The sequence below is a fragment of the Capricornis sumatraensis genome, chromosome 20, assembly GCF_032405125.1.
Source record: "Capricornis sumatraensis isolate serow.1 chromosome 20, serow.2, whole genome shotgun sequence".
Taxonomy (NCBI): Eukaryota; Metazoa; Chordata; class Mammalia; order Artiodactyla; family Bovidae; genus Capricornis; species Capricornis sumatraensis.
In genome coordinates, this window is record NC_091088.1 from 65,984,951 (window position 1) to 65,997,801 (window position 12,851).

Genomic DNA, 12,851 nt, shown 5'->3' on the forward strand with positions numbered 1-12,851 from the left:
ATAAAATTGCACATTCCATACAAGCACAATTTTGCATTTCCAGTTACTTCTGGTTTCCATCACCCACTCTAAAACTCGTGCTGTCGTTTTAGTAAAGAAGAAGCTGTAACTGCCTGGGGTCTCAGAAGGCCAAAATCCAAGCTCCGCCCACAGTGCCAGGCCCCGCCCCCACGTCCAAGCAATCGGTCGCTTGGGTGCTCAGAGAGTCTGTCCATCCGCTCGTGTTTTCACATAAACCGTGGTCAACCGGAAGTGGCCCGGCTCTCTAATTCCGCACCAAGCCTGGCTCCAAAGGACACCGGACACGTTCAAAGGATCCAAAGTAGAAACGCAGACCCCCTTCGGAGAGGAGGAAGAGACAAGACTCTCCCAGGACGAGACCAGGCGTCTGCAGGCTCCGCTCCTCCAGGGACACAGCCTCCTTCCATCCTGACGCCTATCAGCGGTCCTGCCCCCGGCCCAACGGTGCGCAGGCGCAATCCCCTCCGGACACGGAAGCGGATCCCGAGGAAAGGCTGACGCGCTCGGGTGAGTGACTTGATTGTTTAGCTCGTTACTGCGCTCTGTGGAGTTCAGGCCCCCTCCTCCACAGCTGGGTTTCGGGCGTCTCCCAGTAACGTAAACCTCGAACCCGGTTGTCGCTCTCGCTCTGAGACCACCCCTACCCCCTGTGGCGGCGTCGCCACAAGGCTCGGTTCGGTCCCGGGAGTCCGGGCCCGGTTTCAGTTAAAATCGCTCCGACTCAGGTACCGGCCCAAGCTTTTCGCGTTCGGTCCGTACAGACGCTAAACGCCTGCAGCGCTATTTTCCTGCTTTGATTACCTCTCTCAACCCTTTGGCGGACTCCCGACTGCCTCCCCTCTCCCCCCGCCCTCCTCCGCCCTATTCCGTTATAGCAAGTCCTCACTCAGGAGGTGGATCGCCCTGACCTCCCTCCTAGGAGGGCAGAGAGGGAATATTGAAGCAGAAGTGTATGCAGTTAGCGAGGCATCAGAACGTTTGGGGAGGAAGAATGAGAGGGATTGAACAGAGATTGTAACAGTGAGGCCTAACAGTCTGTGGAACGAGGAATAGAGAGGGAGGGAAACAAAATGATGCCTATAATCAGAGGAGGAAACACAGAAAAGGACACAAAAGGAGAGAAGCAGAAGGACCCAGGGAGACACATAGAGAACAAAGCACACAGTGGTGGCGAAAGCGGAAAACCCAAACCCAGCTGAATATTGAGTTGATTAAATGTGGACTATTAAGTTATGAAGTACTAAGTAGTGTCTCTATAGGCTATATTTGTTTAAAGTTTGTTGACATGTTTAAATTATGCAGAGGGGAGTGATAATTGCAAAAGCAGGTGTTTGAGGCATCTGCATTTTCTAATTTTTGCTTCAGATGACTCCATCTGAAGGCAATCCCAGGCCTTCCAGAGGGCAGAGACTTAGTTCCAGGTTGTTCTCTTCCCTTCTAAGAAATGGGGAAAGAATCTGTGTTACCACAGAGTTCTTTTGAAAATGGCCATTATTACCAGTACTGTTGCAGTCACACCCTTTGTTCTATGGCTCCTGTCAATCTTTTCTAAATTTGATGTATCCTCACATTTGTTTTAGCTTTAATCTCAGGAACCATTGGATATGTTATAAATATCCAAATTATTTTTACTGTAAATTTTATTGCTCAGATTACCAGGTTAATATGCTTTCTACTCTATTCTGTATTGGAACTATTCTGAATAGACATCAACTCTACTTGTCTGGTAGATTACTGTGCCTGTGGAAAGGATGTTGATCATCTTTTAACACTCAAAACCTAGTTTAACCAGTTTAATATTCAGTAGCTTCTTTCTTGCCTTAACTGATCAGCTCAATTGGTGAGCTCTGAACTGAAGTGTCCAAATAAATAGATTGTTCCCTCTATGCAGATGTTAAAGGATGGGCTGGATTTGTTACTGGTCTGAGTTCTTGGGCTCTACTCAATAGGAACTGATAACCGGCCAGGTGAGGAATTCAGACAAAGCTTTACTGGGACTTGTGCTGCAAGACAAGTGAACAAGAATAAGAAACATTTGCCCTTGCTTGTTCCCTGATGGGAGGCGGGGCTGGTTCCTTAAATGGGGTGGGAGTAGGGGCGGATAAGTAGATCTGACTGGAGGTGTGGTTTAGATGGTCTGCTCACCTGTTTGGTGATGCTGTGTACAGAGATCCTGTGCAGTATCCTGCTTTTGTTCTTAGCACCTCAGAAGTGGCAGTTGGGGTTTGGCCATTTTGTGTCTTCAGTTCAGTCGCTCAGTTGACTCTTTGCAGCCCAAGGACTGCAGCACGCCAGGCTTCCCTGTCCATCACCAACTCCGGGAACTTGCCCAAACCCATGTCCATCAAGTCAGTGATGCCATCCAACCATCTCATTCTCTGTCATCCCCTTCTCCTTCTGCCCTCAGTCTTTCCCAGCATCAAGGTCTTTTCAAATGAGTCAGTTCTTCACATCAGGTGGCCAAAGTATTGGAGTTTCAGCTTCAGCGTCAGTCCTTCCGATGATTGTTTAGGACTGATTTCCTTTAGGATGGACTCATTGGATCCCCTTGCAGTCCAACGGACTCTCAAGAGTCTTCTCCAACACCACAGTTCAAAAGCATCAATTCCTCGGCACTCAGCTTGCTTTATAGTCCAACTCTCACATCCATACATGACCACTGGAAAAAACATTGTTTTGATTAGACAGACCTTTGTTGGCAAAGTAGTGTCTCTGCTTTTTAATATGCAGTCTAGGTTGGTCATAGCTTTTCTTCCAAGGAACAAGTGTCTTTTAATTTCATGGCTGCAGTCACCATCTGCAGTGATTTTGGAGCCCCCTTCACTGTTTCCATTGTTTCCCCATCTATTTGCCATGAAGTGATGGGACCAGATGCCATGATCTTAGTTTTTTGAATGTTGAGTTTTAAGCCAACTTTTTCACTCTCCTCTTTAATCAAGAGGCTCTTTAGTTCTTCTTCGCTTTCTGCCATAAGGGTGATATCATCTGTGTATCTGAGGTTATTGATATTTCTCCCAGCAATCTTGATTCCAGCTTGTGTTTCATCCAGCCCAGCATTTCACATGATGTACTCTGCATTTAAGTTAAATAAGCAGGGTGACAATATACAGCCTTGAGGTACTCCTTTCCTGATTTGGAACCAGTCTGTTGTTCCATGTCCAGTTCTAACTGTTGCTTTTTGACCTGCATACAGATTTCTCAGGAGATAGATCAGGTGGTCTGGTATTCCCATCTCTTTAAGGATTTTCCACAGTTTGTGATCCATACAGTCAAAGGCTTTGGTGTAGTCAATAAAGCAGAAGTAGATGTTTTTCTGGAACTCTTTTGATTTTTCTATGATCCAGTGGATGTTGGCAATTTGATCTCTCATTTCTTTGCCTTTTCACAATGCAGCTTGAACATCTGGAAGTTCTCAGTTCATGTACTGTGAAGCCCAGCTTGAAGAATTTTGAGCATCATTTTGCTAGCGTGTGAGATGAATGCAGTTGTGGAGTAGTTTGAACATTCTTTGGGACTGCCTTTCTTTGGGATTGGAATGAAAACTGACCTTTTCCAGTCCTGTGGCCACTGCTGAGTTTTCCAAATTTTCTAGCATATTGAGTGAAGCACTTTCACAGCATCGTCTTTTAGGATTTGAAACAGCTCAGCTGGAATTCCTTCACCTCCACTAGCTTTGTTCCTAGTGATGCTTCCTAAGTCCCACTTCACTTAGCATTCCAGCATGTCAGGCTCTAGGTGAGTGATCACACCATGGTGGTTATCTGGGTCATGAAGATATTTTTTTGTACAGTTCTTATGTATATTCTTGCCACCACTTCTTAATATCTTCTGCTTCTGTTAGCTCCATACCATTTCTGTCCTTTATTGTGCCCATCTTTGCATGAAAAGTTCCATTGGTATCTCTAATTTTCTTGAAGAGATTTCTAGTCTTTCCATTCTATTGTTTTCCTCTATTTCTTTGCATTCATCACTGAGGAAAGTGTTCTTATTTCTCCTTTCTAGTCTTTGTAACTGCATTCAAATGGGTATGTTTTTCCTGTTTTCCTTTGTCTTTCACTTCTCTTCTTTTCTCAGCTATTTGTAAGGCCTCCTCAGACAACCATTTTGTGTTTGTGCATTTCTTTTTCTTGGGGATGATCTTGATCACTGCTTCCTGTACACTGTCACGAACCTCCATCCGTAGTTCTTCAGGCACTGTTTATCAGATCTAATCCCTTGAATCTATTTGTCACTTTTTTTTGGGCGGGGGGGAGGGTGGGCGCACATACAGCTGTGCATGTATGCAGTTATTTTTAGTTCTTCCTTTTTTTTTTTTTTTAACTGTATTCTGTGCTCAGGATGCATTTGTTTAGGTACAGGGCAGTACTGTAGGGGGGGTCCCAGGTTCCAGCCTTTCTCAGATTGATGTGAAACTTTGTTCCAATAGAGCCCAGTTCATGATGAAGAAATTGTTCAGAGCACATCTCTGTGGGTGACCTTCTTTCTTGTGTTTCTGGAGTAATAACTATTTTTCATTTTATATTTTTTGATTGTAATGTTGTTTGGAAAAGAGGAATTAAATGTTTGAAATAGCTCAGATGGTAAAGCATCTGCCTACAATGCAGGAAACCCGAGTTTGATCCCTGGGTCGGGAAGATCCCCTGGAGAAGGAAAATGGCAACTCACTTCAGTATTCTTGCCTGGAGAATTCCATGGACCGAGGAGCCTGGTAGGCTACAGTCCATGGGGTCGCAAAGAGTCAGACACGACCGAGTGACTTCACTCACTCAAACCCATGAAAAAGAAATTTCTCTTGCTCAGGAACATGAAAGTTAATCTGGAATTAGGACAGACCCTTTCTACTTAAGTCTGTCCAGACTGCCACTTCAACCCAGTTCTGCTTACTCAACTCAGACTTTTTCTGGGTAACTTTGTAAAATTACTCCTGCTCTGAGCCTCAGTATACTCACCTGTAACCCACAGTAGACCAGTTTGCCTGTATAGTAAAAACTTCAAATGTGTTCCAGTCCTGCAACAGTTACAAAAAACACTTAAGAAAGAAACAGAGGCATAGGCCCAGAGATAGAGGCACATCTTTTTCTCAGCTTGTCTTTATCTATCTCTGAATCAGGGGTAAATCATAAATTTGATTGTGTCATCCTTGGCATTAAATCCTTTTATGGTTTCCCATTACCATCAGGACAGATATCTCAGTTATTCATTATAGCTCACAGGGAGCTCTAGAACTGGGGTGACCCTCCAGAGTTACTTCCAATTAACATAAGGAGCAGCTTCCATATCCTTTATCAACCAGTCATTGGATGCTGGCCACCTGCAAGAGAGAACTTGGAGGAGGCAGGTTCCTTGGACTGAGTGCCAAATGGACGAAGGGTGACGTAATTGCAGCAGAGTGTGGGTTTCGGCAGCAGGGAGGGGCTTCCTGAAGTGCGTGAAAAACTTACTAATTGGTCCTCCTGTAGAAATTTATTGTCCCTGGATCCTTCCTGTTACAGTTGGCAGCCAAGGACCATCTTTCCCCACATTAAGGTTCTCCTTCTGGTATCTTTGTGGCAGAGCAGGGTGGTATGTTGATTGTAAGCATTAAACAACATATTTTCCTCATACAGAATAATCTTACCTGAAGAATCTAAGAAGAAAAAGAGGAGGAAAGAAAGAGGAATGGAGCTTTCCCAGGTAAAAATCATATCTTTGTTGACCTGTTAACTCTTTGCTAAAAAGACAGGATTTGGACTTGTTAAACTTCTCTGTCCATGAAGTTTCCTGCCTAAAATATTTAATCACACACAGGGCCTTCCCTGAATCTCCTCTCATCTCCCTGCAGATTGATCTTCACTGTGACCCAGTGACCTGGAACTTGGGAAGAGGGTCCTTTTAGGCGATCCTCCTGTGAAAGGTTTTGTTCTCAGGCGTGGATTGGAGGTGAGAGTAGGCTCTGTGGTGTCAGTGAGGTACGATAGTAAGGTTTGTTCAGAAAACCCTTCTGCATGCCCTTTCAGCTCCATGTAAACCAAAGAGGCTACACATAAGCAGTGTATCGGTTGGCCAAAAAGTTCGTTCAGATTAGAAAAACTCAAATGAACTTTTTGGCCAATGCAATACTAATGTGGGCCAAGGAGATGTAGAATGAAAGACTGATGGGGAAACATGCTTTTTGAGATTTTAAAAGTTAAAGAAGTGAATCAGTATGTTTCTGGCTCTAAAATATTTCTGTACACTAGCAATAAACAAATTGAAAGTAAGTAAAACAGTTGCATTCACAAGACCATCAGAAAGAGTAAGAATTAATTTAAGGAACTGGAAGATTTGTACAATGAAAACTACAAGTATTGATGAAAGAGTTAAAAGAAAAATAAATGTCAAGATAGTCTGTGATTGCCGATTGGAAGACTTAGAGTAGTTAAGATGGTAGTACTTGCCAGAGTGTTAAAAAGATTCAGAACAATCCCTGTTAGAATCCCAGCAGTCAATTTTGTACAAATGTGACCCTGGTCCTAAAATTCATTTTGAATAAGTGTGGATCCCAGATAGCCAAAATAATGTGAAAAAGAACAGAGTTGGAAGGCAACATCAAACCATACCGCTAACCAGGGGTAAACAAATATGTGTTTTTAGCATGAGAAGGGTAATATAGATCAAAGTGATAGACAGTCCACGAGTAAACCCATCCATATTTCTTTTTTATTTTTTAATTAATTAATTATTTGGCTGTGTTGGGTCTTAGAGGTGGCACATAGGCTACTCTCTAGTTTTGGTGCTCAGGCTCCAGAGTGAGTGGCCTTAGTTGCCCCACAACATGTGGGATTTTACTTCTCTTACCAGGGATCGAACCCAGGTCCCCTGTATTGGAAGGTGTATTCTTAACCACTGAACTCCCAGGGAAGTCCCAGTCTATTCCTCTTTTTGAAAGAATGCCAGAAACATTCACAGAAAAAGAGTATCTTTTTTTTTTTTCCTTAAAAGAGTAGTCTCTTAAAAAAAAAATTGAAGTGTAGTTGATTCACAATGATTTGTCAATGTCTGGTGTACATTAAAGTGATTCATTTATATATATATATATATACACACACACACACACATTACTTTTTATATTCTTTTCCATTATGGTTTATTACGCAATATTGATGATAGTTCTCTGTGCTGTACAGTATGACCTTGTTATTTATCCATTCTCTATAGAATGGTTTGCATCTGCTAATTCCAAACTTTCAATCCATCCTCCCCATCCCACCTTCCCCTTGGCAACCACAAGTCTGTTCTCTGTTGGCGAATTTATGTCAGTTTGACAGATAGGTTCATTTGTGTTATAGTTTAGAATCCAGCGATATCATATGGTATTTGTCTTTCTCTGAGTCACTCAGTATGACAATCTCTAGACGCATCCAAGTTCTTGCAGCTGAAATGGCTCCACTCTTTTTCTGGCTGCATAGTATCCCATTGTGTGTATGCGCGACATCTCGTTTAGCCATTCATCTGTCAGTGGACATTTATGCTGTTTCCATGTCTTGGCTGTTGTGAATAGTGCTGCTGTGAACATAGGGGTGCATGTACCTTTTTGAATTATAGTTTTGTCCACATATATTTCCAGGGGGTGGGATTGCTGGATCATATGGCAACTACTCTATATTTTTAATTTTTTGAAGAACCTCCATACTGTTTTCCGTAGTGGCTTTGTCAGCTTACATTCCTACCAACAGTGTAGGAGGGTTCCCTTTTCTCCACACTCTCTCCAGCATTTGTCATTTGTAGACTTTTTAAGAAAGACCATTCTGATCAGTGTGAAGTGAGGTACCGTATTTTAGTTTTGGTTTGTATTTCTCTGATAATTAATGATGTTGAGTGTCTTTTCAGGTGCCTTTTGCCCATCTGTATGTCTTCTTTCACGAAACGTCTGTTTAGATCTTCTGCCCATTTTTCGATTGGGTTGTGTTTTGTTTGTTTTTAAATTGTGTGAGATATCTGTATATTTTGGAAATTAAGTACTTGTTGGTTGCATCATTTGCAGGTATTTTCTCTTGGTCTGTAGGTTGTCTTTTTTGTTTCGTTGATGGTTCCTTTTGTTATACAAAACATCATAAGTCTGATGGTCCCATCTGTTTATGTTCACTTTTACTTCTATCGCTTTGGGAGGCAGACCTAAGAAAGATAATTTTTTTGGTTCAGCCATGTTATAGTATGTATCAATACTGCATTCCTTCTCACATCTAAAGTGGGTCTCTTGTAGGCAGCATATGGTATGCTCAGTTTTTCAATCCAGTCTGTCACTCTGTGTCTTTTATTGGAGCATTCAAGTCCATTGACATTACAGGTAATTATTAATAGATAGGTATATACTGCCAATTTAAACCTTGTTTTCCAGTTGATTCTGTATTTCTTCTTTTTTTCCTCTGTTTCTCCTTTTGCAGTTTGATGATTTCCTTTTATATTATGCTTGTGTTCTGTTCCTTTTGGTTTTTGTGAAATAGGTTTTGATTTATGGTTATCCTGTTTTTCAAGTATGTTAAACTCTTCCTCTATCTACTTTCTTTAGGCTGATAGTCATATAGGCTTAAACACTCTTTTTGTTAAAAAATTAACAAATCTACATTTTCTCCTGGATTGGAAGAATGAATGTGGTTTAAATGACCAAACTGCTCAAATACATCTACACATTTAATGTCAGTTCAGTTGCTCAGTCGTGTCCGATTCTTTGTGACCCCATGAATCACAACACGCCAGGCCTCCCTGTCCATCACCAACTCCCAGAGTTCACTCAGACTCACGTCCATCGAGTTGATGATGCCATCCAGCCATCTCATCCTCTGTCGTCCCCTTCTCCTCCTGCCCCCAATCCCTCCCAGCATCAGAGTCTTTTCCAATGAGTCAACTCTTCGCATGAGGTGCCCAAAGTACTGGAGTTTCAGCTTTAGCATCATTCCTTCCAAAGAACACCCAGGGCTGATCTCCTTTAGAATGGACTGGTTGGATCTCCTTGCAGTCCAAGGGACTCTCAAGAGTCTTCTCCAACACTACAGTTCAAAAGCATCAATTCTTTGGCGCTCAGCTTTCTTCACAGCCCAACTCTCACAGCCATACATGACTACTGGAAAAACCATAGCCTTGACTAGACAGACCTTTGTTGGCAAAGTAATGTCTCTGCTTTTGAATATGCTGTCTAGGTTGGTCATAACTTTTCTTCCAAGGAGTAAGCGTCTTTTAATTTCATGGCTGCAGTCACCATCTGCAGTGATTTTGGAGCCAAAAAAAAAAAAAAAAGTCTGACACTGTTTCCACTGTTTCCAATCTATTTCCCACAAAGCGATGGGACCAGATCCAATGATCTCTATTTCCTGAATGTTGAGCTTTAGGTCAACTTTTTCACTCTCCTCTTTCACTTTCATCAGGAGGCTTTTTAGTTCCTCTTCACTTTCTGCCATAAGGGTGGTGTCCTCTGCATATCTGAGGTTATTGATATTTCTCCTGGCAATTTTGATTCCAGCTTGTGCTTCTTGCAGCCCAGCGTTTCTCATGATGTACTCTGCATATAAGTTAAATAAGCAGGGTGACAATAAACAGCCTTGACGTACTCCTTTTCCTATTTGGAACCAGTCTGTTGTTCCATGTCCAGTTCTAACTGTTGCTTCCTGACCTGCATATAGGTTTCTCAAGAGGCAGGTCAGGTGCTCTGGTATTCCCATCTCTTGAAGAATTTTCCACAGTTTATTGTGATCCACACAGTCAAAGGCTTTGGTATAGTCAATAAAGCAGAAATAGAAGTTTTTCTGGAACTCTCTTGCTTTTTCCATGATCCAGCGGATGTTGGCAATTTGATCTCTGGTTCCTCTGCCTTTTCTAAAATCAGCTTGAACATCTGGAAGTTCATGGTTCACGTATTGCTGAAGCTTGGCTTGGAAAATTTTGAGCATTACTTTACCAGTGTGTGAGATGAGTGCAACTGTGTGATAGTTTGAGCATTCTTTGGCATTGCCTTTCTTTGGGATTGGAATGAAAACTGACCTTTTCCAGTCCTGTGGCCACTGCTGAGTTTTCCAAATTTGCTGGCATATTGAGTGCAGCACTTTCACAGCATCATCTTTCAGGATTTGAAATAGCTCAACTGGAATTCCATCACCTCCACTAGCTTTGTTCATAGTGATGCTTTCTAAGGCCCACTTAACTTCACATTCCAGGATGTCTGGCTCTAGGTGAGTGATCACAGCATCGTGATTATCTTGGTCTTGAAGATCTTTTTTGTACCGTTCTTCTGTGTATTCTTGCCATCTCTTCCTAATATCTTCTGCTTCTTTTAGGTCCATACCATTTCTTTCCTTTATCTAGCCCATCTTTGCATGAAATGTTCCCTTGGTATCTCTAATTTTCTTGAAGAGATGTCTAGTCTTTCCCATTCTGTTGTGTTCCTTTATTTCTTTGCACTGATTGCTGAAGAAGGCTTTCTTATCTCTTCTTGCTATTCTTTGGAACTCTGCATTCAGATGCTTATATCTTTCCTTATCTCCTTTGCTTTTAGCTTCTCTTCTTTTCACATCTATTTGTAAGGCCTCCCCAGACAGCCATTTTGCTTTTTTGCATTTCTTTTCCATGGGGATGGTCTTGATGCCTGACTCCTGTACAGTGTCATGAACCTCAGTCCATAGTTCATCAGGCACTCTATCTATCAGATCTAGTCCCTTAAATCTATTTCTCATTTCCACTGTATAATCAAAAGGGATTTGATTTAGGTCATACCTAAATTATACCTAGATTTAGGTCTAGTGGTTTTCCCTACTTTCTTCAATTTAAGTCTAATGTGATCCGTATCAAATTACCCATGACATTTTTCACAAAAGTAGAATAATCCTAAAATGTATGTGCATATTTACAAGAGAAATCAGACAAAAGGTTACATTTTATACTATTCTACTTATATGCAAATGTCCCAAAGAGGTACATCTATTGAGGTAAAGCATTAGTGGTGTCCAGGGACTGATAGCAAATGGGGAAGAAAAAAACAACTGCTGAACAGGTAAAAGATTTCCTTTGGGGATGACTGAAATATTTTTGAATGAGAAAGAAGTAATGTTCAGCATTATAAATGTACTAAATGTCACTTAATGGTCCTTTCAGTTCAGTTCAGTTGCTCAGTCATGCCCAACTCTTTGTGACCCCATGAACTGCAGCACGCCAGGCCTCCCTGTCCATCACCAACTCCTGGAGTTCACTCAGACTCACGTCCATCGAGTCGGTGATGCCATCCATCCATCTCATCCTCTGTTGTCCCCTTCTCCTGCCCCCAATCCCTCCCAGCATCAGAGTGTTTTCCAGTGAGTCAACTCTTCACATGAGGTGCCCATAGTACTGGAGTTTCAGCTTTAGTGTCATTCCTTCCAATGAAGACCCAGGGCTGATCTCCTTTAGAATGGACTGGTTGGATCTCCTTGCAGTCCAAGGGACTCTCAAGAGTCTTCTCCAACACCACAGTTCAAAAGCATCAATTCTTCGGCGCTCAGCCTTCTTCACAGTCCAACTCTCACATCCACACATGACCGCTGGAAAAACCATAGCCTTGACTAGACGGACCTTTGTTGGCAAAGTAATGTCTCTGCTTTTGAATATGCTATCTAGGTTGGTCATAACTTTCCTTCCAAGGAGTAAGCGTCTTTTAATTTCATGGCTGCAATCACCATCTGCAGTGATTTTGGAGCCCCCAGAAATAAAGTCTGACACTGTTTCCACTGTTTCCCCATCTATTTGCCATGAAGTGACGGGACCAGATGCCGTGATCTTAGTTTTCTGAATGTTGAGCTTTAAGCCAACTTTTTCACTCTCCTTTAAAAGTGGCTAACTTTGTTAATATGATTTCACCTCAGTTAAAAAAAAAATTGGAGGACTGTAACTTGCTCAGAATTATCTTATATGGATCACTCAGAACATTCATTCCAGCCAAGCCAGTCCTTACACATCTGATTCTGTAAGACTGATTTTCAAAACTCTCTCCCTATTCATTTGGTGAAATGTTTCCTTTCAGGGACTGTTTACATTCAAGGATGTGGCCGTAGAATTCACTCAGGAAGAGTGGGAATGCCTGGATCCTACTCAGAGGGCCTTGTACAGGGACGTGATGCTGGAGACCTACAGGAACCTGCTTTCCCTGGGTGAGGAAAACATCTCTGTAATTTTTTCCCATATGAATGCTCTCTCTGACCTTAGGTAACAAATTTCCAGAACATTTATTGTACACTATATATGTATATTTTTACCATATAATTGATACTCCATGAAATCCCATAGTTGAGATTTCAGACAGTTTTCCTTAATTCTTAAACTTTATACATATGTGTGTTGATCTGAGCCTGATATGTCAAAAGTCAGTGCTTCTCAAGATAGTTTTTACTTTTCATATCATGTGTTCCTTCTGGAATGAAAAAAAATTTTTTTTGTACTTACTCAAGAGTCTTTTAGAATTCCAGAGACTATAATTTTGTATAATTATGGTTATTTGTTAACTTACTTGCTAGATTTATCATGATTTATGAAAATGTATCAATTATTGTGATGTATAGTTTCATAAAAATATTTTTTCTTACATCATGTTCACATGTGATTAAACAGTATTATAAAGATTAGGGATTAGGGAAGACAGTCTCAAATCTCAATTATGATTTCATGCCTCCAGTTCTGTAAGCCAGTATGTAGACAGACTTTCTACTTATGGATTATCATTTAATTATCCAAGTTATATGGCAATAAACTGTGCGTTGTACATTGTATGTACTTGAAATTTTATTATCTGAGATAAGAAAACATTAATGCTGGAAAAAGTATAAAAAGAAAACTAAAAAAACTATCATAGTAGT

At 41.4% G+C, this 12,851-nt stretch overlaps 1 protein-coding gene across 1 annotated transcript in view; it reads left to right on the forward strand.

The window, feature by feature from the left end:
- Nucleotides 1–12,851, forward strand: part of LOC138096927 (zinc finger protein 836-like) — a 53,537-nt gene that overhangs the window by 39,087 nt on the left and 1,599 nt on the right. Inside the window, 4 exon segments of the mRNA XM_068993163.1 lie at nucleotides 410–528; nucleotides 593–746; nucleotides 5,628–5,694; nucleotides 12,023–12,149. Coding sequence (XP_068849264.1) covers nucleotides 410–528; nucleotides 593–746; nucleotides 5,628–5,694; nucleotides 12,023–12,149 — 467 coding nt within the window.